Source organism: Oryzias latipes, chromosome 16, assembly GCF_002234675.1.
Source record: "Oryzias latipes chromosome 16, ASM223467v1".
Taxonomy (NCBI): Eukaryota; Metazoa; Chordata; class Actinopteri; order Beloniformes; family Adrianichthyidae; genus Oryzias; species Oryzias latipes.
Genome location: NC_019874.2, coordinates 31,038,642 through 31,066,629, shown reverse-complemented (window position 1 = coordinate 31,066,629; position 27,988 = coordinate 31,038,642). Strand labels below are relative to the sequence as shown.

The 27,988-nt window shown below is 43.0% G+C and overlaps 1 protein-coding gene across 3 annotated transcripts in view; it reads left to right on the top strand.

Annotated features, from left to right (window-relative positions):
- The window catches only part of dgkb (diacylglycerol kinase beta), an 87,575-nt gene that overhangs the window by 52,493 nt on the left and 7,094 nt on the right, over positions 1 to 27,988 (top strand). For all 3 annotated transcript variants that reach the window (XR_002875030.1, XM_011485842.3, XM_023964689.1), the window contains 3 exons: positions 11,336 to 11,400; positions 23,364 to 23,454; positions 24,632 to 24,827. Coding sequence is in view for 2 of the 3 variants with exons in the window: in XM_011485842.3 (XP_011484144.1) it covers positions 11,336 to 11,400; positions 23,364 to 23,454; positions 24,632 to 24,827 (352 nt within the window). In the remaining variant the exon portion in view is untranslated. The remainder of the gene's footprint in view (positions 1 to 11,335; positions 11,401 to 23,363; positions 23,455 to 24,631; positions 24,828 to 27,988) is intronic.

The window sequence follows — 27,988 nt, the reverse complement described above, 5'->3', positions numbered from 1 at the left end:
TGAGAAAAACAGGATCTGAAAGATCAGAAAACTTATCAGGTTTTAATCAAACTTTTGGTTGGTTAATGTTAATCACTGAGAACAAAAGGTTTGTTTTTGAGCAGAACAGAGACGTTCCTCCTCTCAACACATCCATGCAAACACACCTGTAATGAGATCACCTGTGAGCGCCGTTAGGAGAGTTTCAGCACGCCGAGCGCTGACGGCAGACGAGGAGAGATCACACATGGCGGCGACGCGTCTCAATCGTCAAGGCGTTTAGAAGATAATAGGACGAGTTTTGCCAGCTAAACCTTTGGAGTCGGTTAGCTGCCAGTGCTGTGAAGACGTGAGAACTTCTGAGAGGAAAAAACTTGGTTTTGGTCGACCAGCTTTTCTCACACCCATTTCAGATTTAGAGTAGAAATACAGAAAGGTCATTTGACATGTTGCTGGTTAAATGTCTAAAAATAAGTCTATCTCACGTTCTCACAGCTGCGGAAGATTCGGCAGATTTCTTCACGGGTTTCACGGCAACCTTATTTTGATGTCACAGTGGCAGTCATGTCACGTGGGGAGTGTTTTCGGGTTGTCCGAGTCGGTGGAGGGTCATCTTAAGGGGAGCGCTGGTGTGTCTTAGAGTTTGAGGCTCATACGACCACCTCAACACGTCCTGAACATATAAACGTACCATTGTCATGTGAAAGTGTATCATTGAGTTCGTCAGGTGAATAGAAGTTCCTCGCACTTACAATGTACAGGTGATGCTGACGAAAGGCGTCCTTACACTCTAGTTAAAGTCCCATAATCTGTCATGTCTGTGTGAAATTTGTTCTCTGCATTTCACCCTTCCCCTCGGGAACCCCCCCAATCCAACCCCTTAATGATGAGTGTCAAGCAGGGAGGCATTGGCTCCCGTTTTTAGAGTCTTTGGTATGACTCGGCCTGGATTTAAAACCCACAACCTTCCAGTCACAGGGTGGACACTCTACCACAAGGCCACTGAACTGGTAGTCATTAAGCTACATTTACAACGCCCTCGGCAACGCGCTTTCAAGCGAACACTTTCAATGTAAAGTCTATGTCAACGCTCGCATGTGTGCGATTTGAGCGTCCGCCCTCAAAAATGTCGCATCACTACGGAAGTTTCTAGGGACTGTTTTAGGGCTCTACCTGGAAAACATTAAACAAGTGCAGGTTGAACTTTGACCAATTGGGTCTTGAACTTCACACTGATGTATGAATGGCGTCCCTTTTTATTTGCAAAAAGTGCCAACAGTTTGTAAGTTGATCATGAAGGAGAATTCAGTCGTTGCGGTTTGTGTCCAGCCGGAACTCCTCAGCATCTTTCATATATCGGAACAGAGCCGCGAAAGAAAAGACATGAGCTAGTAAACAGTAGTAGAAGAAGAAGAAGCCCCTCCCTGTTCGTCCAGTGTGAACTAAAGGTGCGTTCCAGAACGTGTGCCACCTGCCTGGTGTAAACATTAGTAAGGTGCGAGTACTGGCCCCTCACTGACCACGCATGATATATAAGTGCCCATAGGACACCTGTGCCTGTCTTACTTCCTCATTTCTAACAGTCAGGCTGTAGCAAAGAGCGCGGGCACAGCACTAACGAGATCCCAGCGCAGTCCACAGCTTTTGGGTGGGTTTGCAAAAAGGAAAAATCTGTGCGACACGCCTGCGTCTCACCTACTTTACCCTTAGGTGTTGTACAAGTGACCTGTAGAGTAAAAGAACCTTTTTCTTTCTATGGGTTCACTGAGCGGTCTACGACCCTGAAACGGTCACCCGTACAGGTTCGGCCCTTCACCTGTAGACGGCCCGCATCCGCCAGGACCGTTGGGACTGCAAATTCAGTGAAGCGGACGGCCTGAGGAGCGAGCAAACATAACGTTTCCTTGGCCGTAATTGCTCCTCTTTTCTCAAAGGTTTGAGGTGGTAGATGCTGGAGCACCTGCCAGAGCGGCGTAATCAGTCCATTTATTTGTCCTGATCAAATTGTAGTTAGGCCTTTATTGAGATGTGCTCAAGCTCTAACCATCCCTGATCCATAAACAAGCCCGGTTGTGCGTCTGCATGGAGTTACGCGGCCCCCATCACCTCGCCTCTCCATCTCCGACATAATGACACTGATTTCACGTTGCTCATGTGGGCCATTACTGATAAATGTCAGGGGGAAATATGGTAATTGACATTTGCAGGTGGCAGAGGAGGCGGCCACTGGGGGCCGTGGGGTTTGAGTGGACTGTGACGGGGGCGTAAGTGATGCATGGCCTCACAAATGTTAGTTGAATAACACCTCCAGCCTGGGCCCCTAATGACCATGTTTGAGGATATTAGCAGACAGGTCTTGTTAACATTGTGATAGACGAGAACAATGTGTGTAATCGGCCTATAGGGCAAACATATGGCGAGGAGGACGGGGGGGGGGGGGGGGGGGGGGGGGGGTCATTGCATCCATTTGTGAACCCTAAAGAAGAGTCGCAGCTTCGTTTGAACGGCGGCATTGAGACAGACCCGGCTGTGCAGAACCACCTTAAGACAAGGCAGAATGCAAACCGGAACAAGTCTGTTGAAGCTCTAAAAAAACAACAACACATCAGTTATTTATGGTAAACAATTCAAAATAAACAAAATGTATTAGGAAAATCTAGAAGGTGCTTTGTTTCCAGAATATTGAAGTGGTCCCTCGCTATACTGCGATTCATCTTTCGCAGACTTTTTTCTGTGCAAATATTTAACGCTTCTTTTTTTACAGTGTGCCGCCTGATTGGCGGTTGACCTTGTCAATCAATTTCCTCAGTACCATGTCAGGTGTACAGGATGCGTTCAGTTGGCCGCATTTACATAAATCTTTACTCACGAACAGATCATTGTTTGCATTCTACAATCCTCATTTTCTACAAAGCTTTCTCGATAAAGTTTAGACATGAGGGACAAGTCTAAAAAAAAGTGGATAAAGTGTGTAGTGTGTCATCTTTAGAACGATAAGCCACCGTACAGACAGAGAGTGTGTGGAGTCCCTCAGAGTCCTAGGGTCCCTTCAGACTGGAAACTCCTTTGTTCCGGATCGAGTCCAGAACCTGGCGTTTGGTCCGTATTCAGACTGGCATCAAGCGGATCATTCTGTACGGGCCAAAGCTAGTAAACACATGACGAAAGATCTCGTCAGTCATTGGCCAGGAGCTACGGGTCAAAGCAACAAGAGAAAGACGGCCGTGCTGCGCTTTACAGTCCTAATCGGTACAGTTAACTTATGGGTTGAATGTTATAAAGTATCGTTTTCCTGTTTTTTTCTTTATTATTGTATCTTCCTGCCGCTTATCTCCTCCTACAATCTTTCATCTATTTCAACCATTAAACTATTCAAATGTTCAGCTCTTTCAGCTTTTTCCAGCTCTGACTTTTGGTCCTTCAAATCCTTGAACTTTTCAAGATATTTCAGGATTTCCAGGATTTTTGCCTCCATTGAAATACATGGGGAATCCTTGAAAACCTTTGCTTTTTTTCAACCATTATATTTTTAGATAGAGACACCATTCAAACTACAAGACTTTAAAGTGTTTCCAGTTCTTTCAGATTTTCAAAATGTATTTTAGTTTTTGAAATAGAAACCTTTAAACTTTGTGATAATTTCAGCTTTATAATGGGTTTCAATGGGAGAGGCATCCGGTATTTTCACCAAAGTTCCCGCTGTTTGGGAGCTTCTTATTTCGGCATTCTTTCAGCTGGAGACACCATTAAAACGTCAAAATGCTCACAAGGCTTTGGACTACAACATATTTTAATCTAGTGATTATGCAATGGACAGTCTTTTTACAAATGGACTTCAAACTTTGATAACTTTGCAACAATCTCCCCTGATCTGGCTGGCGTGACATCACACGCTGTGCCGGTCGACGGACGAAAAACGCCTTCAACTTTAACAAACAAAGCTCCCTCACATCTAGAATGTCAAATCAATCCCAATAAAAAATCAATAAAAACGTAGACATTTTTGTTGTCTTTTCAAAAATGGATTTGGTGTCAAGATGTTAGTTTTACTTTTCTTTTAAATCATTGCGTATCTCAGAGTTGCTGCAATGCTTAATGATCAAAGACAGCTGTAATAAGTCCCGCCCACTGTACCTGGTTGATGACATCATGGCACGACACGTCAGCTTTGGTGCTCAACTTTGCTGGTTCAATTCTTGGCACCTGCACTTTTCACAAACATCTTTTTTGTTATTGTGCTGTTTTCTCTTCATGATCAACTTTGATCATTTCTTTTTGCCAATTATTGCCCTTTACGATTCATTTTCATCCAGCAAGTCTGGATCACTTTGAGGGGAGCAAATGTTTGCAGTCTGGATCCAGCCTGAGTTTGGGCTCCCTACATTTGATCTTTGTGCTTTTATTTGGTGTTTTCCATCACAAAGATCGTGAGCATTTTGCCATTTTAAATTACTTCATGCTGATGATGGTTTTAACTGTTTAACTTCATTTATTTTGGAAATTGGACAAAAAAATTCTTTGATTTTTGTTTTCAGTGTTTTTAAAAATACGTTTAAAACATTTTGTTTAGTTTAAACGTTTTTTTTTTCTTTTTTCCATCCTTATTGATTGAAAGTTTTTTTTTTTAATGTTCTTGAACTTTTTCCCCCGTAATGAAATGAAAAACCCGTTTTTTTATTGTCTTCGTCTTTTTCTGCAGTTCTTGTGAATGAAACGGCTTATGGAGCATAAATCCCTGTTTTTATGCTAAACCTGTAATTTACTGTTTGCAGTTATAAAAAACTGATGCTACTTTCAATTAATAGCTTTGTTTTTCAGCTGAGAAAATGAGTCCAACTTTACATTCTGGTGGGTTTTTGTTTTTTGGTAATGATTATAAATTGAGAGCGTTTTCTGCACAGTCGGCGTTCTCCGAGCAGAACCTGAGCCGGGTCGGTGCTGCCGCTGCAGCAGATGAAGTCGTTTGTGGGGATTAGGAAGACGCTGGGGGGTTTGGGTGTGATGGAATATTTACTCGGCAGAGAATCAATGTGGAGATTAGGTGACGGCTCAATCCTGTAATTACCTCTAAGATTATGCAGATTTCTGCAGCGTGCGCCGAGTTCTCTCCTCCTTCCTCGAAAAGGCGGCCCTCCTTCTTGTAAGGGTGGATTCAAATGGTGGGGCGGGGCGTGGCGGGGAGGGGCGGGGCCCGGCTGCAGGGAGGATTAATGGCGCCGTCCCTTTGGGAGGATGTGGAAGTGACGTGAAGTGTAATGATCTCAATCAGAGTGGGGGTGAGAGACAGAACTAATCACTGAGCGCGCTCCGCTGCCATAATGCAGTCAGTCTCCTGCATTATGGCAGCGGAGCGCGCTCAGTGACCCCGGCCCCCCCTGTCAAAGCCATTACTCTCCCCCCCCCCCACTGTCAAACCGCTGGGGCCGCCTCGTAATTGGACTAAACTTTGAGATATGAGGGAACATTACACACGGCCCATATTAATTTCTACATTGTTAATTATTTGGGGGGGGGGGGGGGTGTTGTTGTTAAAATATTCAAAGTGACATTTTTTCACTTTTTATGTATTCATTTACAAAAATGATCCTAATAAATAAAAAAATTCAGTTAATCAAACCTCACAGGAAGTTTATCATCAATGAATACGAATCAAATTAACTTTATTGTTCCTCCGTTAAAACAACAAACTGAAAGCAAAACATCAAGTTTGCAGGTTTGTTTCAAGAGTTTAAACTCCTTCGGTGTGAAAACAGAAAGTCCCACGTAATGATGTTTTTAAAGAATTTATTTAAATTAACTGATAACCAAATATTATGAAACTGAACTGAATTAATATTTAAATGTACAAAAAAAGTAAAAGCAGCTCTTAGATCAGTAAACAATTGTTTGATTGTGAAAACTGTGAGAACAAATAACAGAATGAAAAACAAATATTTACTAAAAAAAATTAAAAGAAAATTGTGAAATATATTTTATTAAATACTGACAGACGTTATCTTTTCCACAGGATTATTGTAATGTATTAACCTTTTTAATTACTTCAAAAAGGAATATTTTATAAAAATGTCTGATTTAATAAGCAGAGTGTAGGGATTAAACATACTCTTTAGCTTTTTTGTGAGAAAAAAAAAGTCATCAAATTGTCTCCATATTTTGATCATTAGTTTGCATTTAGGGGCAAATAGACTTTTAGTTCTTTCATTTATCTGACTGTTTCTGTGAAATTCTGTTTTATGAACTCAGTTAAACCATTTTGAGACATTTTCGTTTCCCTTTTACTTTAATCTGAACCCCAAAAGCCTCAACCTGAGGTCTGGAAGCAGCGGCCGGCCGGCCGGGCAGATGAACGTTGAAGTGAATTTGTGTAGAAATGGGTCAGACGTGCGGCGCCGAACTTTCTTCCGATCGGGTTCTGCATCTCTGACGCTCCTCTGAGTTGTTGCGGGACGACAAAGGGCTTCATCCTCTGCTTGAAACGGCTGTGTAGTTCTGCTCCACTTGTACAGATCTCAGATAATAGAGCTCAAACCAAAGGGGAGACAACCTCTCCTCGCTTTGGCTCTCTTGTCTGCTGCTATTGTCCTGTTTGTAGGAAAATCGAGTTACAATCTCTCAGAAACATCCATCACCTCACCCTTCTGGCTCCCGTTGGACGCTGCGAGGCGAGTCTGCGGGGATCTTGAAGAAAAGCGTTTGGTCTGCAGCTTACAGCGTCTTCAAGAGACATCAAGAGAAGGCCCATTGATTTTTCTCTTTGGCTTCTCCTGAACGTCTGTACTGAGAGCCGGCATGGGGTCCTCTCTGTAGGTGCCGTTTCAATAGTGCCACTCAAACCGGAGCGGCTCAAAACACTTTGGGGGGAAGGGGAACAAGCCCGAAAAGTTTCACGGCAACTTTTCATCCCGCTCTCCTGAGGTGTTGTTCAGAGCAGGATGGGCTCCTCAAAGGCCGCTTCAGCGTTCGTCTGCTGCCTCCTTTCATTCCTCCGCGTTCCCGTCATTAGCTTTGCTTTCAGGGCCTCACTTTGTCACCAGAAAAAACACATTTACAAACTTTCTGAGGCTTTTTGGGGTCAAAAGGAGCTGGAGGACGTCTGGAGAGGATCCACACCCACTAAAAGAATTTCCTTTAAACACTTCATCCATGGGATAACACAGAAAATTAGTTTTAGTTTCACTCCACACAAACCCAAACCTAAAGGTTTTCCTGTTTCTGCTCTGAAAGGTCGGCTTTCTAATGCGCTTTATTTTGAAAAGCTGTTGAAATGCACGTGCTTCCCTCAACGTGAGGGTCTGGAAACATCCTGAGGGGAACGTTTGGCTTTTGTTTCGGATTTTTTGGTTGGAATGGATCAATATTTCTCAATAAAATCTGAGATGTTTTGTACAAACTTTAGAAAAGATTAAACAATTTTAGTCCGTTTTAGAAGAAAGGTTTGGTTCCATTTACCATATTTTCCGGACTATAAGTCGCTCCGGAGTAGAAGTCGCACCAGCCCAAAAATGCATTATAAAGTAGAAAAACACACAGATAAGTCGCACTGGACTATAAGTCGCATTTTGAAGGGAAATTTATTCGACAAAATCTGAGACCAAGATACAATAACTTTCACAACCTCATATGACACAATCATAGCAGACTGTTTATCTAATAATTTCACAGTAATTCTTTCTCAAACTTATTTATTTATTCCTTTCATGAAGCATCATTGGCCAACTAATACTCTGTTTTCATCCTGTAGTTGTAGAAACAGTTGTCATTTTTATTGCATTTCTGAATCTATGAAATCATTGGAAGATAGAATATTATGTTGTTAGCCTTCAAGATCTTACTGTAAAAAAAGGTTTGCTGATTCTCTGAGTCACTTAACATCCTCTTAACACTTAACATACCTCATACATCAAATTGACCCAGGAACATCATCTCTGTTCCTCATAAATGAACATAACAGGAGGATTAACAATGGATTTATTTCAATTTATTTCTAATATAAGTCGCACCCCTTGCCAAACTATGAAAAAAAGGGGGACTTATAGTCCAGAAAATACAGTAGTAAAAGACTTTTTAATCGTTTGTCTAATAGTATTTTGATTTTTCTTAAATTCTGGAGACCTTTTGACTAAAAGTTTTCATCGTTATCCGCAAAAAAAAAACTTTAATCGTTAAAATTTGGAAGATTCTTATAAAAATGTATTTCTTTATTTTTTGGTATTTACTAGGAAATAAGACTTTATTCATGAGTTTTAATGGACAAACTTTTTTCTTTACATTTATGTGAAATGACTTCACATAAATGTAAAGAATTTTTTTTTTTACTAAAAAAAAATAAATAAAATAAAATAAAAATTATTCTCCCACCGTCCAAAAACATGCTTCATAGGTTAATTGGCAACTCTAGATTGTCCATAAGTGTGAGTGTGAGAGTGAATGGATGTGTGATTGCGGACATTCTACCCTGGGACAGACTGGCGATGTGTCCAGGGCGTCCTCTGCCTTCACCCACAAGTGGCAAGGATAGGCTCCAGCATCCCTGTGACCTGGAAAGGGACTAAACGGAATAGAAAATGAATGAATGAAAAATAATTTCCGGCTTTAGTTTTTTGTGTTAGAATTAGAAAATTGTTTCAAATTAACCCTTGTGCTATCTTACATGACCCCCCCCCCCCCTTACATTGACATGTTCTCCCTACCATGACAAAGGTGGATAAAGGTGGAAAGATTTCATGTAATCCATGGACACCAGTGAAGATCACAAATCATTGAAGAAAAAAGGTTCAGCGCACTGTCTAGTGCAGGGGTCGGGAACCTATGGCTCGCGAGCCATATATGGCTCTTTTGATGGTCACATGTGGCTCGCAGACAAATCTTTAATTATACTTTTTTTTTCATTAGACCAGTCCTTCTCGGGAGCGATGCGATGCCAGAGGCGCGCAGTAGTAGCGGTGCTTGGAGAGAAAAATTCAGCGCCAGCACTGTCAGTTTACTATTATCTATTATTTCACAGAGTTTGTACCAGCCGGAAACCTGTGAATTGCCGTGCCTAAAACTGCGCGCTCCCGTCTCTGAGAAAGAGCGCGCAGTTGCGGGGACGGGATGTGTGGGGAAGAAAGCAGAGGGTGGGGGGTTGTGGAGACAGCAGGTGAATCGCGCAGGGATTGTAAAAACGTAAAACCCACTACCTGTCACTCACTGCAGCGTGTGAGTGTGTGTTTGGCTCCATGTCTGTCTCACATCTACAGAACATTCAGACCTACGAAGTCTCAACGCCTGCATGAAGCAGAAACTCACCACGTATCAACCAGACTAGACCATCAGCAAAACTACTACGAGAAATACTCATCATTTATTAGCAACAGCATAACAATGTTATTAAAAGAATCCACAGACTTATTGTACTTTAAAAGTGTTGAAATTACATCAAATACACATATTCACTTGTATATTTAGTTTTAAACATATTGTAGCGGACTGAGTTTAACTTGGCTGTTGGGCCGTCTTATAAGTTCTGGAGTTCATTGAACGCATCGATCAAGCAGAGATCTGATTGGCTCTCAGTTCTGTCGCTCAGCCTGTTGTTAGGTAATTTGGACCAATGGGGTTCAGCTATGGGCCGAATAAGGGAAAGGGGAGGGCTGGAGCAGGACGGGGGAATATAAAGTTGGGAGAAGCGCTCTCATCTCGTCTCGGCGGGAGAGATTCAGGAGTTGCTGAATTAATTGTTGGGCGTTTGTTGTGGTCTGCAGTAACCAGAATAAAGAACCTGAAAAGAGGTTAAGTCTCCGTGCCTCAGTGTGGGAAAGGGACACTACATTTTTGTATGGCTCTTTCGAAATTACATTTAAAAATATGTGGCGTTTATGGCTCTCTCGGCAAAAAAGGTTCCCGACCCCTGGTCTAGTGGGTCTAGATGACCCAACTCCCAATGGTAAAGTGCCTAGGATAGCACAAGGGTTACAATAAAAAAAAGGACAAAAAGTTGCAGGAAATGACTTCACTACCTTTATCTGCTAAATTCAATTCAATTTTATTTATATAGCCCAAATTCACAACAACAGTTGTCTCAGTGGGCTTCGTACGGTAATTGTAAGGTAAACATACAATCAAAAGGATCATAAATGCATAGAATTCAATAGCACAAGGGTTAAGTTAAGTAATCTCTGAATACTAACTAGTCTGACAATAATCCTGTCCACAGAGGAATGTTTTCAGTCTAGCTTTGAATGTAGAAACTGAGTCGGCCTCTTTTACATGAGCTGGGAGTTTATTCCATAAAACAGGGGCTTGGTGGCTAAACGCTCTACCTCCAACCGTACTTTTACTAATTCTAGGAACCACAAGCAGTCCTGCATTTAGTGAGTGAAGTGTTCTGATTGGTTGGTAAGGGACTATGAGGTCAAATCTGTTGCACAATTTGTGTTGCACATTAAAATGAGTTTAGCCAATCAAAAAAGCGAATAAAGGGCGTCGGTTTCATCTTGCCGCCGCGATTCCTCCCATTTTGGGATTGAAGGATTTGACTGGAAATGATGAGCTGCTTATCAGTGTCTCTGTCTGTCCTCCACACGGACGTTTCACGCAGCAGAACAGTTTGTAGCGGGCGAGCCACAAAGAAAAGAGAAAAAACGCGACCCACGTTTATTTCTAACCAGGTTCTGAAGGAGATTTTATTTTGGAAAACCCCCGGATTCTCTCCACCAACTCGACTCGTTCATGACGCTTGTCAAATTGGTCGGTTGAAAAATTCACCAGCAATTTTTCTAAAAGTGGCTGCTCCGACAGCTAATCTAAGCTAGCAGAGTAAACAAAATCAAAAAGTTTCTTTTGGCAGAAAAGAGGAAGAAGACTTCAAAATAAAAGTTGTGCTTAACAGTCAAAAACCAGGAGTCTTTACTCCAAGCATAGATTTATTGTAACAGTCACATTAATTTACTAATAATGCAGAATATTCAGCAATATTATGTTACAAGGATGCTGCTAATAAAGTTGTTGAAACAGTCAATGCATGGTTTTTATTATATTTAGAAATGCCTGTTTTGGTGAAAGTGTTTATTTCTTGTTTTGCATTAACTCGTTGAAGTTATTAGAATTTTAATGGTTCCCAAACATTTAGTTTCCAAATAGAGTTCAAACCAGCTGCAGATATTTTACAGAAAAAGGAAAACGTGGGGGGCCAACTTTAGCTTCGTACGGTCTGTAGAAATATAATCTGACATTAAAACGGAAATGGTTGAAGACCACTGATGTAATGGATGCAAAGCTTTGAGGGAACTCTTCACAGAAGTCCATCTAAGATCTGGAAGATGGGCTCCAACAGAATCGATTTCCATCAATAATAAACTGGATTTCTTTTTCGTAGGACGCCTCAATCGCACATCGGTTCCACGTCATGAGGGAGAAGCATCCGGAGAAGTTTAACAGCAGGTATGTGTGCGCCCTTCATTCACAGGAAAAACCACACTGAAGTCCCCTTTACCCATAACTCACTGACTCCTTTAGCAGCATCGTATCTCACTTCATGTTTTACGCGATATAAAAGTTAGACGTTGGTTGTTCGTGCGTGACAAGTCCGTTAGACATACGTGGAGCGGTCGTGGAAAACCGCTAATTTGTGTATGCATCTTGCAAAAATCACACACAATTGTGTAAGATTTACGTCCTGATTGGGTATAAACTCTCGACGGACATCTGCGCACATCAACGAACACAAGAAACGCTTATGAATGACGTATATCACGCATCTATCACCAAAGACCGATACTTCATACATGCAAAATGTGCGTAGCGGCTGTTGGACACAGCCTGCAAATCAGCTCCACTGAGGATGTTGTTGCATCATTTGGCCACCAGATGTCCTCATTCTGAAGCCTCGACACTTCAATGGTTTTTAGGTCCTAAATTAAAATTTCAGAGATTTTATATTTTATATATTTTTTTGTCACAGTTGTCCTCCAAAAACACAAACTGTTGTTTTTGTTGGCTTTACCAGCAAGCCCAATCTTCGTCTGTGGTTCTGCGAAAAGTCGTACAGATTCTGTTGCGTTTTATTGAAGAGCCACATCGTCATAAGAGTACAAATATGTATATATTTTTGTAAACATGCTTTTGTTTAGTACAGAGAAACTCAGTTTTCTTCTCACTCTAAAAAGGAAACTTTTGTCATCGACGAGCCTCCAGAAATATTTTATATTTAAACATTTTTACAGTAAAGATTTGTCAAAGGCGCGTCTTTTTTTCGCTTCGTCTGTTTTCTCGTTACGGTTTCTGTTCATGAAAAAGTGGCAGCTGCATATTTGGCGTCTGTGATTACCGTCAGGAGATTTGCTCACCTTTGGAGACGAACAAATGTGGCATCTCTGTTTGCATCAATATTTAACGTCTTCCATGCATCTCCACTAGTGCCAATGGGAGTAATTGCAGGCCTAATTGAATTTGCTTGGCTGGTTTGACATCATGGATCAGTCAGACTGACACACACACTCCTAATAATCTCATTTGTACTCATTATCATATTTTACTTCAGTTTTCCTTCCCGTCTGCAGAGCTGCAGCTCAAACATGAGGACGAAGTTTCAAAAACACAGCAAAGTCTTCCTCATCGGCGATGGAGGACAAACAGGCTGCATCTGTGTTGTCTGACAGCATCCTTATTATCTGAAAAATGATTGAGATATTTTAAGAAAATCATTCTGTCTGTTATTTGAATTCAATTAATAATTCAAGCAGGGGAATGAGTTTAGGATCTCTCTATTACACACTATCTTTGCCGACTTAATAATGCATGATTATAGTTCTTCAAGGTAGCACAGATTTGTTGGATTTGTCCAAAGGGCTCAGACGCATTGGAAGAATATTGCAACTTATCAGCGAGTCATTTCCCTGCAGCTGGAAGCTCTTTCTCTGTGATCTGTGTGACGGTTAGAGGAAAGTGCGGTTTGTCCAGGAGCTAAGGTTTGATTTGACGGTCGTCAAAACCTTGTTTAGGAGGTTTTTTTAGGGGCTGCAGGAGGAACGGGTCGTTCTTCATGCTTTAGTTTCATTAAAAGATTGTGATGGTTTTGACGGGTAAATCTACATTTAAATATGGTGAAAAAGTTCTTCGTTTATGCCGCTTATATCAGAAGAGGATTATTTTATTTTTTCCCCAATTATTATCCTTTAAGGTTAATTTCCATACAGGGACACAGCATTCAACGCTGCAGTTTCTTCTGGAAATGCAGCTCCTTCTAGTTTAAACTGTAATATTTTATGTCGTTTTCATGATTACAAGTGCAAAAAACCTTTAAAAATCCTTAGAAAATCAGAATGAAATGTCCGAGTCTGGTGGTGTCACACCTGAATCCTTTAACCCTTGTGCTATCTTAGATGACCCCCCCCCCCTTCCATTGACGTGTTCTCCCTACCATGACAAAGGTGGATAAAGGTGGAAAGATTTTATGTAATCCATGGACACCAGTGAAGATCACAAATCATTGAAGAAAAAAGGTTCAGAGCACTGTCTAGTGGGTCTAGATGACCCAACTCCCAATGTTAAAGTGCCTAGGATAGAACAAGGGTTAAACAGCCGCAAAGGTTTCCTGAGTCTGGAAAAGACTGCTGACATGAAGACAGTCACCAACACCCTTCATCACGAGGGACAGGCTCAAGAGGTCAACGCTGAACGAGCTGATAGTTCAGAGCGCTGTGTCCAAGCATCATGGTCGAAAGGCAAAACTGCTCTGAGAAGATCTTCCAGAGAAATCCACTTAGGAATGTGGTGGATGGTCACAAGGAAGTGAAGTGAGGCTGGAGATGAGCCTCCACATGCAGAAGAAGAAAGACCTCCGATGAAAATGGTGTTTTTAACACGTTATTGTGGCATTTTTCTGATAATGGAGGACATAGATAAAGAAAATAAGCTTAACTTTGTGTTTCTGAGTATTTCCTAATTCAAATCAGACGGAAAAATGCTGTTTCAACCAGGTCGTATTTGTGACGTAGAAGACAAACAGGAGGTCACCATTGGTCTTTTCATTATGACCATGCCGTTCTTAGACCACGTCGTTTTCTAGGACATAGTTCTGAAGAGCGGCAGGAGTTGACTAGAAATTCCCTTCTGAGTTGTGGGCGGGACCCCATGACCAGTCACCCATCAAACTCCAGGCCTGGAGGCCCCGCCTCCTGCTGGTTTTTCTAGAAACCCGGCCTCGTCTGCTGCTGACGCCATCGCTCAGATTCCAGCTCAGACCAGGAAAACAAAGACGTTCTGGTTTCTGTTTATACAATAGGAAATGTCAAGACACACTTACGCCCCAAGCTATAGTTGAATAAAAATAATAATATTAACAAAGTTGATTCTGTGTATCCTGGTGGAAAAAAATGAATAAAAGGGAATTCTGCAAAAAAACAAAACAAAAAAAAAATATTTATAAAACTGTAGGAACTAATAGGATCCATTGATAGTTGGGCGGCAGTTTAGCTCAGGCGGTAGAGCAGGTCGTCCAACAACCGAAGGGTTGGCGGATTGATCCCCGCTCTCCCAAGCCAGCTGTTGCCTCCCGAGCACGGCTAGTCTGCAGCTCACTGTCCCCCCCCAGGGGATGGGGGGGGGTTAAAAATGCATAGAAGAATTTCCCAATTGTGGGATAAATAAAGTATCAATTATTACTATTATTATTTAGTTCAGGAAAATCAGAGTGAGGGTGCTTTCATCCAACAGCTCTGACGCCTCACATAAACACAAATCTACACACTAGAGTTCTCTGACCTTCAGAACAGAGAACATTTAATCAGCTTTAGGCACCAAACAGAAACTGGAACTCGGCGGCGGCCATACTGTCTGTCCTCTCCTTTCTTTCCTCTCATCCATCCATCTTCTGGATTTGCACCTTGGGGTGATTACCAGGGTTAAGGTGTGAAGATTTGACACTCGGCAGATAGATTCATTTACTACCACTGCCGGACCTGGAGGTGATAATGAGGTCGAGGATTAAAAGTAGACAATCAGTCGGCCTGTGATGAGGCCTGCAACACCTCCTCCCCCCTCGCTGCCTTGTTAACGTATACTGGCCTCCTTTTTTCTGCTTTTCTGCTGATCTCTCATATAATTACATGCTAATCGGTTACTCTGAGGAGTTGGAGAAAGACATCAGCTGAAAGGAAACTTTTCCATTTGCTTTACTTATTCTTTGATATGAGAGAATGTTTTATTATACTTTTGTCACAGATTACAATCCAAAGATTCTTTAAAAATATTTGTTTTTCCTGCTGGTTGAAATCTAAATGCCTCATCGAGGTGTTGAACTCAGAGCTTCTGGTTTCAATCCATCAGAATGTGGATTTCGCTATAAAACACAAACCTTTTAGCTGTTGAAGCGGAAACCAAAGCAGAAACAAACTTAGCATTTTAGCTAACACACATCTTTTGTTTTTTGTGTATTAATTTCACCTCAGTTGTTATAAAACAGGATAGGACGCAGCTCTGTGTGTTTGTCTTTCTCTAAGGCTGTAGTAGAGCCTCTGCTGTAAAATCACACCAGGATAGTCTCTGCTCTGCTTTTTCGGTGTTAATCTAGCCAAGGTTTTCATTTTTGTTTGGTTCAGTCTCATACTAAAATTTGTAAACTAAAGCGTATGTGTGCCAATCAATGCACCCGTAAAAACTTGGGTTTAATCTCAACATTTCGACTTTTTTCTCAAAACTTAATTTCTCGACATCTCGGCTTTAACCTTGAAATTTCTACGTTTTTCTAAACTTAATTTCGACTTTAATCTCAACATCTCGGCTTTATTTTCGACATTTCAACTTTATTCTCGACATTTCAACTTTATTCTCGACATTTCAACTTTATTCTCGACATCTCGACTTGTTCCTCAAAACTTAGTTTCGACTTTGACATTTCAACTTTTTTTTCGTAAATTAATTTTGACTTTAATCTCCATATCTCGCCTTTATTCTGCACATCTTGACTTTTCTCAACATCTCAACTTTACTCTCGTCATTTCAACTTTATTTTCGACATTTTAACTTTATTCTCAACATCTCAACTTTATTCTCGACATCTTGACTTTTTTTCGGAAGTTAAATTCGACTTTAACCTCCATATCTCGCCTTTGTTCTCCACATCTTGACTTTCTCAACATCTCGTCTATATTCTCAAATTATATTATATTATTTCACTTTATTCTTGACATCTCGAATTTATTCCTGATATCTCGACTTAAATCTCGAAATTATGACTTTATTCTTGCCATGTCGACTTTTCTTTAAAAACTTAATTTCGACTTTAATCTCAATATCTCGACTTTAGTCTCGACACGTCGACTTTAATCTCGACATTTCAACTTTTTTTCCTCTAACTGAGGAACAAAAAGAATTATCCATCAGGATTTTTTCCTCTCCTTGGCCCTAAAACTCCGTCTGCATTTAACCATGGAAGGAGTTCTTACGTTTCCATCTGCCGCAGAAGCTGTGAAATCTCCAAAAACAAACAGCCGTCTCCGGTGTACACGTGTAATGTGGTTTCCCTCTTGATCCAGGTTCTTCTCACTTCTCCCTGTTTCCCGTCTTTGTTTTGGAAACAAAATCTGCAGCCTCTTTTGCGTTTATCACACAACATGGGATCTGTGAGGGAAAACATCTGATTGGAGTGTTTACTCCGCGGCGCACGCCGCCGCACCTTGATGCTCTCCTGATATTTGCTCTTCATACCCGGCTCTATTTTTGGTCCTGAGACATCTAACGGCGCCAGCGAGCTCCACGCCAGCCTCCGCGCGCCCACAGGCTCCGGCTGTGCTGTAGAACTATCCCGAGTTAACCTTTCCCGAAGGCGCAGGGAAGCCCAGGATGGAGCGCTCTTTAGCATAATGAGCGCGTTCATCAAAGCCCTGCCATGTGCTGCGCGGCGCCGCCAGACGCATCAACACAGCCGTGTGAGAGCACACCTGTCTGCGTGTGCCGCTCCCGCTGAGCCGGGATCAGAACCGCAGGCCACTGCTAACACACACGCACGTGCACGCACACACACACGCATGCAGGGTGGACCTCGGTGACGGACGCCCTCAGACCTCATTTGAGGATGAAATCGTTTGTGTAGCCAGAGTGTCATCTATAATTAATGACTACTCGTGTGTAATTTAGAGGGTCTCACCTGTGGCCCTGTCCCCAGCTCAGTGGGCACACACACTTACACACACACCTGTAGGAATACAACACATGTAAAAAGTTTCAGAATAAACAGTCAATTTTGTTTTATAAGAGTTTCCAACCTGAAATTTTTGAATACTTCCACTTTTTACATTTTTAGTCCAATAAAAATCTAGAGGTTATTTTCATTTGCCAACAAGAAAAAACAATATTAACATTTGTTTTGCTAATTTATCCCACAATTTTACAAACTGTCAACACAACAATATAACTGCAGATATAAAAACATCACTGGTTGACCTTTTGACCACAGACCTCCTAATGAGTCACATGGTGACTAACCTGAACGGTTGATGGTTATTGTGTAGAAAACAGCCAGAGTCCCAGAAACATCCAAGTTCTGTGGGTTCTTTAACCCTCGTGCTATCCTAGGCACTTTAACATTGGGAGTTGGGTCATCTAGACCCACTAGACAGTGCTCTGAACCTTTTTTCTACAATGATTTGTGATCTTCACTGGTGTCCATGGATTACATGAAATCTTTCCACCTTTGTCCACCTTTGTCATGGTAGGGAGAACACGTCAATGTAAGGGGGGGGGATCATCAAAGATAGCACAAGGGTTACGTAAAACTTTCTTTTTTATGGACTTTAATCACAGTTTCATGTTAGGATCAAAGAGGGTGCTGAACTTTTCAGGTTTTTTTAAAAATACTTTCAGAAAACAAAGCTTCAGCAAATGAAACAGTTCTAGTAATGAGTTCTAATGCTGCTGTTTCTTAGTTTAGATGAATTTTACACTAAAACGCCTCAAGCCTACAAAATAAATCAGATCTTTGAACGTTTGGCATTAGTTGGTGCATCCTGGATTCATGTGGCATCACAGAAACAACACAACCGTTGGAGCAAATGAGGGAAATCCTCTGATGGAACTCAACCGTCTGACCAGAACCTGCAGAACTGATGCTGGATCACTGTTTTTTCAGCTAAAGACAGAGAAAATGTGGAGGAAACCACTCATTTGGACCGAACCAATTCACTTCTGGTTCGTGTCGCCATCCACTACAGGACAAACCTCCTTCAGTTCTGACTGATTTTTCTATCTTATTTTTAACCATTAAAGCCTCAGATTAACAGATGACTCATATAGAGGCTCCAGTCTGGATTTTTACTCTTCCTGGAAGGGGCGGTTCCTCACTTTGTGACATCACAATGTGAGAGCCCACTCTTTTTCATGGATTGGGAGGGGCTGGTGCTTAAAATATTTAAGTGCGGCATCAGGGAAGTCTCCAGATTAAAACTCAGTCTGTTCTTTGCCATAACTTCGTTAATATTTAATAAACATTCGATAAAAAGCTGGTTTGTTTATGTTAACCCTTGAGCTATCTTAGATGACCCCCCCCCTTACATTGAGGTGTTCTCCCTACCATGACAAAGGTGGATAAAGGTTGTAAGATTTCATGTAATCCATGGACACCAGTGAAGATCACAAATCATTGAAGAAAAAAGGTTCAGAGCACTGTCTAGTGGGTCTAGATCAGTGTTTTTCAACCAGTGTGCCGCGGGAGATGGCCAAGTGTGCCGTGGGAAATTGCCCTCATTAACTGATCTAAAAACATTTCCCATCTCCAGGATTTTAGCTCTCTGTTCATCCAAACATCCTGATAAAACACTGAGGAGTTAGGAATATAAAAGATCGTAAAATACCTTTTCTTTGCGTTTATTTTATTTTATTAAAGACATTTTAATAAGAATGACGTACCGCGATTCAGCTGCAGCTCCGGCTGTATATTGGAAAAGTCCCGTGTTGGGGGGGTTAATCACATGTCATCGGTCTGACCAATCAGAAGTGCTTAAAGTCTTCACTTCCTTGTCCCGATTTAGCTCGTAAAGTCGCTCAGTTCTAACAGAAATACCAGCTAAAGCTCGTCTTTAGCGGTGCAGCTTTCCACAGAATCCGGTATCAGACCGTGGAACAAGTGAACAAAACAATGAAGCTCCGAAAACCGATCTTCGGCCGTTTTATGCACTACATCTCCCATGATGCATTGGGTTGTGAGAGTGACAGGGCACAAGGAGATCTGTTGTTAAACGTCTTGAAACTAACGAACACACAAACTGTTTTTAAATCTTCTAACTTAACTTTTATTGCATCTTTTAGAAAAAAACAGCTGCAGTTTCCAGCTTTTTCTGTAACAATTATCTCAAAAATGCATGTGAGATTGTGGAGGGAGGGGCTGTAGATCAATACAGACTATGAGTTTTTCCTTTTTTTTTAATTTTTGGATGCTGGTGTGCCGCGGGATTTTTTTTAAGGTTAAAGTGTGCCGTGGCTCAGAAAAGGTTGAAAAACACTGGTCTAGATGACCCAACTCCCAATGTTAAAGTGCCTAGGATAGCACAAGGGATAAATGAGGAAACTTAAAATTTACCTGTAAGAAGAAATTATCCATGATAAAAACACATTCAGAGGATGTGTTTGCTCATTTTTGGTCTCTGAATCACCTTATTATAAATATTTCATTGACCTTCACAGTTCTAGTAAGTGCTTGAATTAGACCTTGAGGTGAAGACATTTACAAACCAAGACTTAGTTTTGGTTATCCAACCTTTAACAGACATATAAAAGCAGAATAAACTTCAGTGAAAACACCAGGAAGACTTTCTGTTGTGTTGATTAAAAACACTTTTTCGGTGCAAATGAGGAAAAGACATTTTTCAAGCTGCTCGCTGCGTCTCTTCAGGCAGAACGCCGCGGCTCGGATCATTCCTCAAACTGCCATTCCGGCGCCAGCGCTCAAGGCGCTGTCACGTTAAACAAAACCGTGCAATGATGCAACGCAGCAAGAGTTGCTTATGTCAACGCGATATTTATCACCTCTGATCAGGAAGAAATTAGTGTGAAAATAAGGTCGTAGATCACAGCAGGGGAGATTGTCAGAGGGAGTAGAGCGGGTCGATACCCGCTCGTCCTGCGTTGTGGTAGGTGGACGGCGCGTTTGAAGGGGCTGCAGGACGGCGGCGCTTCGCTGATCGCCTTTAATACGGTGGAGGTGCAGCGGCGGGTGGACGAACGCCGACTCCCTAAACTTTCCCGTGTTCACCTCTGTTTTTACAATCCTCTGAACCGCACGCTTCTCTTTTTCCATGTGTTTGTGCAAATGGTTGTGAGCGCGGCGGCGGGAACCCGAGCCGCTGTTGTGTTTGGAGCTGCGACTCCTGCCGCTGAAGTGACGGCTGCTTTGCATGGACAGTCTGCACAGACGATCAGGTTTACGAAAGGCAAATGACCGTTTCCTGGATAGACGCTCTCATAAACACAAATACACTCCACCTGTCAGCTGATTCACTGCAATCCGATCCAGCCCATCAGATGTTCCTAAGTACCCAATGAAGCAGTGATTTGTCGCCATGGCAACCTTGTTAGGTTAAGTGGTGAGAATCGACAGGAAGTGATCTCTGACTGAATCTGAGTTTAACAGTCATTTTAATGCCAATCATCTCATTTGACTGATTTACAGAATCATATTTTTTCTGTCTTTGTTTCCTCTTAAAGTTCAGAAAAAAAGTCCAGTTTGACTGAATGGAAACAAACATAAAAGATTTCTGTGGGTTTGGTTAAACTGTCCGCGTTCTGCACAGGAGATGCGGCAACAAGGAGATTGATTGACATCAGTTTACAGCCAATCAGAACACAGGACACAATGCGCTGTAAAAAACGAAACAAAAAAGGATTCAAACTCCAGAAAAAACAGCGTAACGACAAGACTGCCAAAGGTGAACCATGAAATAGTGAGGGAACATTTTAAAAAACACTGGAAAGAACACTTTTCTGAAGAAGAAAGGGATTTAAACGCTCCAGTTTAACCATGAATGAGAAGGTCACAGGTCATTTCATCGTCATTCTCTTGTTGTTGCCGCGTCCATTTCAGTCTTAGGTGGGCGTTAAAACCCGTCTGGGAAGCTTTGAGGAGCTTACAGGTCATTTAAAGATACTGACGTGCTCCAGAACCGGACCTGAGACGTCAGAACCAGCGTCAGAACATGACGTCTGGATCTGCAAACAGCAGCAGAATCCATTTGAGTCTGTGGTTTACAGGCCCATGATGAAGGTGATGATGAAGGTGAGGAGATGCAGGAATGCGATGCCCTGTCAACCCCCCCTCCCCTCCTCCATCTTTCGATTGGCCGCGTTGCACCTTATAAATCAGCCTGGAGAAGCTGCAAGTCTCCTAATGAAAGCTCATCTGTAAAGTGGCTAAATGGTCCTGACAAAAGTCCTAATGAGGAAATCAATAATTGGGTGGTTGGAGCTCTGCTTATACTAATACGCCGCTTCCAGGGCGCCACGATTCCGGCCAGGACACGGCCATTCTTTACTGCACGCCGTTCTGCACGTCAGCAACTTCTAGAGGATTTCTTTCTTTTCTCTTCCAGATGAAAGATGACTTTCTGTCGCAGAAACATCAGAATTCATCTGTGGGAAGAACAAACCTGACGGGTCTCTAAGATCAAAGACGGTTTTGGCGTTCCTCTCTTTGGCGTTACGGCTCTCTCCTCTAGATCATTGTTGTTCAACCAGTGTGCCGTGGGAAATTGCCCTCATTAACTGATCTAAAAACATTAACCATCTCCAGGATTTCAGCTCTTTGTTCATCCAAACAGGCCCTGATAAAACACTGAGGAGTTAGGAATATGAAAGATCATAAAATACTTTTTTCTTTGTGTTTATTTGATTCTATTAAAGACACTTTGATAAGAATGACGGTACCGTGATCTAGCTGCAACTATAACTGTATTTAGAAAAGTCCCGCCCCTTTAACTGTCTCCACCAATCATTCTTGGAGGCTTAATCACACGTCAGCAGTCTGACCAATCAGAAGTGGTTAAAGTCTTCACTTCTTTGTTCTTAATTCTGCTCATAAAGTCTCTCAGTTCCAACAGAAATACCAGCTAAAGCTCGTCTTTAGCGGTGCAGCTTTCCACAGAATCCGGTGTCAGACCGTGGAACAAGTGAACAAAACCATGAAGCTCAGAGAAGAGTCTCTGACATCACTTCATCTCCCATGATGCATTGGGTTAAAGTGACAGTGTCTCAGCGCACAATGAGTCGTCCTTGTTAAACGTCTTGAAACCACAACGAACACACATCAAACAGTTTTTAAATCTTCTAACTTAACTTTTATTTACATATTTGCTTCCAGCTTTTTCTGCCACAATTATCACAAAAATGTATGTGAGATTGCAGAGGAGCTGTAGATCAATACAGACTAGGAGTTTCTCCTTTTTTTTAAATTTTGGATGCTGGTGTGCCGCAGGATTTTAGTCAAGGTTAAAGTGTGCCATGGCTCCAAAAAGGTTGAAAAACACTGGTGTAGAGGGCGCCACACAGAATCGTCTCTGTGATCAATTTGGGTTTGGTTTTACTAAACCCTTTCCATTTTATCCAGACTTGGGGCATGACAGTTCTGGATTGTGCCCCCTTGTGGTAACATTTGGAAACTTTTTGTGAAGATATTTCAACTTTTTTTCTATTATTTTTATTCATAGGTACTTTAACACTGGGATTTGGGTCATCTAGACCCACTAGACGGTGCACTGAACCTTTTCACTGGTGTCCAGGACTACATGAAATCCTCTCCACCTTTATCAGGGGCCCCTGCAGTCAGTTTACTGGGGGCCCCTGCAGTCAGTTTACTGGGGGCCCCTGCAGTCAGTTTACTGGGGGCCCCACAGAGTGTTTCAATCATGGAGGATCAGCATTAAAACGCTTTTAGGCCGTTTTCTGGTTCTGACCCGCTCTGATCTTTTCCAAGGTTTTCCGTCTGCATGAACGGTAACGTGTTCGATTCCGTGTGTCGTGACAACGGTACCGGACGGTTTGCAGACAGATGGCGGCTCACCGCTACCAGCTCATTGATCATCAACATTGGTAATGGGGGGGGTGTCCCAACCCTCAGTTAATTGCTGGGGCAGCTGCATTTCCCTCCTCTTAAGGAAACCACTGCACCCCCCTGCAGCGTCTTCAGCTTCACCGCGACGCCTCCATAGGTGATTGATGAGCGGCGTTATGCATTCTGTAGACTAATGACCATTTTCTGCGAGGCTGTTCCTCCGGCGCAGAAGTTTCTTTTTAGCTGGGAATCGAACCGTTTCTGTGAGGATCTCCTGAAGGGCAGACGAGCGTTTTAAGGTGAAGATAACTCCCCCGTTTCCTTCCTTCTCGGCCCCGTTGCAGCTCCCGGTGTTTTGTTTGTTTTCCAGAACAAAGAACAAGCTGTGGTACTTTGAGTTCGGCACGTCGGAAACCTTTTCGGCCACATGTAAGAAGCTCCACGACTTTCTGGAGGTTGAGGTAAAGCCGGAGTGTTGTCTGTGAAACATCAAAAGCTTGACACTTTCCTTTTTCCTCTGCTTTGCTGTGTCAGGACGGTTCTTTTCATTCCTCTCCTCTGGTTTCTGGTCCATAAAAAGCTCCGTTTCACGTTAGCTTCACGCTCTGACAGAGTGTTGACGAGTGAAGGCCGTCCGAGCGCCTCGCCGCCCGCGCTCATTGCTCCTCCGCTCAGCGGCGGGGTAATTAGCCCTTCATGACCCCGCAGTGTGTGATATTGAGTGATAATGAAGCCGGCGTGACCCGACGGTCAGGAGGAGGAACAAAAAGGTCTTTTCAACTGTTGATTCAAAAATGACAAAACACTCAGTGATGAACTGTTGGGTCAGAACAGAGTTTCATGTCATTAATGCATGAAAAATTACATTTATTTTTACTTTAAGAGTGCAGCAAATCAATCAATCCTTCATTTTTACAACATTTCTGTTTTGTTTTTTTTAATAATCAATGCATTTCTAAGCTCCTGTTACGTTTAAATTTACTGGTTAAATTATTGTTTCCTTATGAAACAAAATTGTTTGGGAAGTTTTTTAAAAAAATAAGAAAAAACAATTCCTATTGATTATATCAGTTCACCTTTAAAACGAGATGAAACTGATCTGCAGCTCGGGTCACTGGCTCAAATGTTTCAGTGAATCCAGAAACGTGTTTCAAGAATACAGGGTGGTGCAGCGGTTAGCGCTCCCCCCCTCGGTTCAAGTCCCCACCCAGAACACCAATGAGGGACCTTTCCGTGTGGAGTTGGCGTGTTCTCAGCGTGCATGCGTGGGTTTTCCCCGGCTTCCTCCCACCGTCCCAAACATGCTTCATAGTTTCATTGGTTACTCTACATTGTCCATTGTGGCCCTGCCACAGACTGGCGACCTGTCCGGGACGTCCCCCGCCTTCACCCACAGGATAGGCTCCAGCAGCCCCGTGAAAGAGATAAAACGATTAGAAGATAAATGTGTTTGTAGAATACGTAACGTCTGTATGAAGCGAGGGAGTGAGGGCCTCAGATCAAGATGTTTGTTTTTTGTTCGTATGAATGATTTTCTCATTTCAGACAGAATTTGTTTCTGATCTGATAACTTCAGGAAATATTTTGGTCCCTATTAACTTCCATTTCCTCCCTCTTCTCCTCTCTGCCACTCACAAGTGTGACGGCGTTATTCTGGACCTGAGCAGCATCTCCTTAGAAGGAATCGCCATTCTCAACATTCCCAGCATGCACGGGGGCTCCAACCTTTGGGGCGAGAGCAAGAAGAGGAGGGGTCACCGCAAAGGTGGAAAGAAGAGCCAAGAGAAGAGGACGCCGGTGCTCGATCCCAAAGAGCTCATGTTCGCCGTTCAAGGTACGCGGCCGCCGGTCAGAGTCCTGGACCTCCTGACGTCGACGTGATACAGGAAGTACCTCTGACTTTCTGTATTTTCTGTTGTGTTTATGAATAGAAATACATTTTTTTTAGGATCTTAAGGTGCTCTCCATGAAAACCTGAGAGGCTCTAAGGGGTTCACAGCTCTGTGGAGGTCAAGGTTCAAACTTTGGACGTGACCTGAGGCGAGAAATATTGGGAAGAAGTCCACATGCTTTTATATTCTAGTGGACAGACTCTTAAAGTCACTGGTTTAGACAAACTCCTGTGGGCTTTGCCCACACCCTAACCAGAATCTAGATTTACCTGGGCCGGATCAGGAGAACGCAGAGCCGTAACATAACCGAGCTTTAATATTTGATTCCATTTATGGACACCAATATGCATCCGTAAATGAAAATATCCACTTTTTCTTCCACAAAGGTCTGAATGAAAGAAAACGACCATTTACTGACCTGTACTCTGGAGAAAAGAATTGCCTCCATCAGGGTAATAAATGATTCTGTCCTTGCTCCAATCAGATGCACTAAAGTTTCAGCCAAACTTTGCAGAAGCCCATGAATATTTCAGTGATGACAAGGTGAATCACAGCCAGCAGGTTTTGTTTGCACAGAGGAGGAACAGTGATGTCACGGCGTGGAACTGTCACTGGGGTATTAGTGGTTGTTTAGGCTCCGGTGGACAGGCTGGGTTAATAGGAGCGGACTGAGGGGGCCGTCGGGCTTACCCCTGAATCCATTTACGTCAAAAGGAAGCCCATCAAGAGGAGTGTGTGAATGAACAGAACTGAATGAGTCAGCGCCTCTGCGCTACAGAGGAAAATGACTTGAACCAATGAAGAAGCAGCAGCCGTTGTAGATCCTTTGGTACATCCATGAGGCGGTTTGGAGCTGGAAGCCTAAAGCACCGTCAGGACTCCCCGTACGGCGGGTATGGGCTGTCTGCGGGTCAGAAATGCTCGTGCCTGGGATGGGACATTCCATTTTCATGACGACCCTTGAGGTGGCCGTACTAGCCTTCAAAGGTTAACCCTAGGGTAACCCTGACCCCAAACCCTAACCACTGAAAAAAAAAGATGCAGCCGCTCCTCTCTACAGCCCTCTCTGGACCGGGACAACCCAAAAACAGAACCCGTACGGGTCAGCATCCACGTACGACTGCTTAAGACGAAACAACTACACCAACAGGGCAAAAATGAAAATATGGAGCATAGGGCAGGAATTCTGTGGCTTCTTTTATCCGTTTTCTTCAGTAACGCACAGAAAGCTGTTGGAGCTGCAGAAGGACCTTAGTGTGTTTTGGATGAGAACACTCAGCACATCTCTAACATGTCAAAGTGAACCTGGAGCGTGGATCTCTGATGAGACTTCACGGGTCAGAACACGACAAGCAGAGAAGCACAAAAGGGTTTCTTGTCCATGGATTACATGAAATCTTTTCACCTTTGTCCACCTTTGTCATGGTAGGGAGAACACGTCAATGGAAGGGGGGGGGTCAGATAGCACAAGGGTTAATCCGAGTTTAGACTCGGTGAGCAGCTTCCTGTTTGGTTGAAGTCCATCTCAGCTCCATCTCTTCTTCTCAACAGCAGCATCTTCATCTCATGAGCTTAACATCCACAACAGTTTGTTGGATGACAGTTGACTCAGGGATGATGGGTTCAGAGTCCAGCCGTACGCTGATGACAGCTCCATTAGTCCTCCACCAAAGGAAAATCAATCATCTCAGTGTTCAGGACTGCAGAAGCGGCGCGGCCCGAACCGGGGAAGGCTCTTAGTGAAGAACATGTCCTCGGCCTTTATTGACGTGCAAATGTAAACAATAAACGTCCTTGGGAGAGGTGCCCTCAAGGTCCAATTTGTTCAATCCTAGGCGGCGTATGAACAGGTAAACACGGCAGCACTTTCACCCCTGGGGGCGCCGCTGAGCATCATGTCTGTTAGAGAGGGTTTTAGTGTGTGCAGGTGAATGGCTGAGGGGGGAAAAAAAGCCGTGACCTTTCGGGAGCTGTTAAATCGTCCCGCTGGTGACACCAGGAGACAAGCCCCTCAGGTGGAAGGGAATGGCTGCAGAGTGAATTATTTAGAATGGGACTGAGGTTTGGTGAGAGCTGGGGGGGGGGGTCACACGTGGGCGGATGGGTTGATGCCAAGGACTGTTCCCGCGTGACAAACCCCATGAAGTTTCTGTTGGATGATCGGCCTCTGCGCCCCCCCAACCCCCTCTGCTCTCAGCTGATTGGCTGCTGGTCCCGCTCCACGCTGTCACTGCCTGTTCGCACCCCCCCCCCCCCAGCCCGTCGCTCCACATGTGTCAGTGCCGCGCAGCCCGACAGCTCCTTGTTTGTCTGTTTCTAAGCACAAAGGAGTGAGGCTGGCTGCAGAAACTTCTCAGAGTTTGTCTCCTTCAGCAGCGTCACACGTCAGGATCACAAAGTTTCTGTTTACTACAGAGAAAATACTGGATGTCAGTCATATTTAAAGCTCCACTCTGATGGAAATGATGTTTTTGTGGCTTATTCTGATGAAGGGGGGCAAATATGAAGAACATTGGGATTAAAAATACATTTCTGGGTATTTCTTTATGGATTTTCATCTATTTCCACCATTCAACTTTTCAAATGTTCAGATATTTCAGCTTTTACCAGCTGTGACTTCTGGTCCTTCAAATCCGTGAACTTTTCCAGATATTCCAAGATTTCCAGGAGTTTTGCCTCCATTGAAATACATGGAGAATCCTTGGTGCAGAAGCTCGCTGGTTCGATACCCGGCTCTGGCAAACACATCTTTTTTGTCAATGTGCTGTTTTCACTTTAAATGGTCAACTTTGATCATTTCTTTTTTTCTTTTTCTTTATTTTGCCTATCATTACCCTTTAAGTTTCCTTTTCATTCAGCAATATAGCATCAACCCTGCAGTTTCTTCTGGTTAAACTTCTTGTGAATTAGGAGCTGGAAAAAATGCTGGGCGGGGCCACAGGCTCCCTGCTCCGCCCCTTTCTGATGGATCCACCTGCAGACAAATAGGTTGGGGGTGTGAGGGGCTGTAAGCTAGCGGGAGAGAGTGTAAACAAAGGGATGATGGGAAATCTGCTCAGGCTTACTCCATGCAAATGGTCCCACCTTCACCTGTTTGTGATGA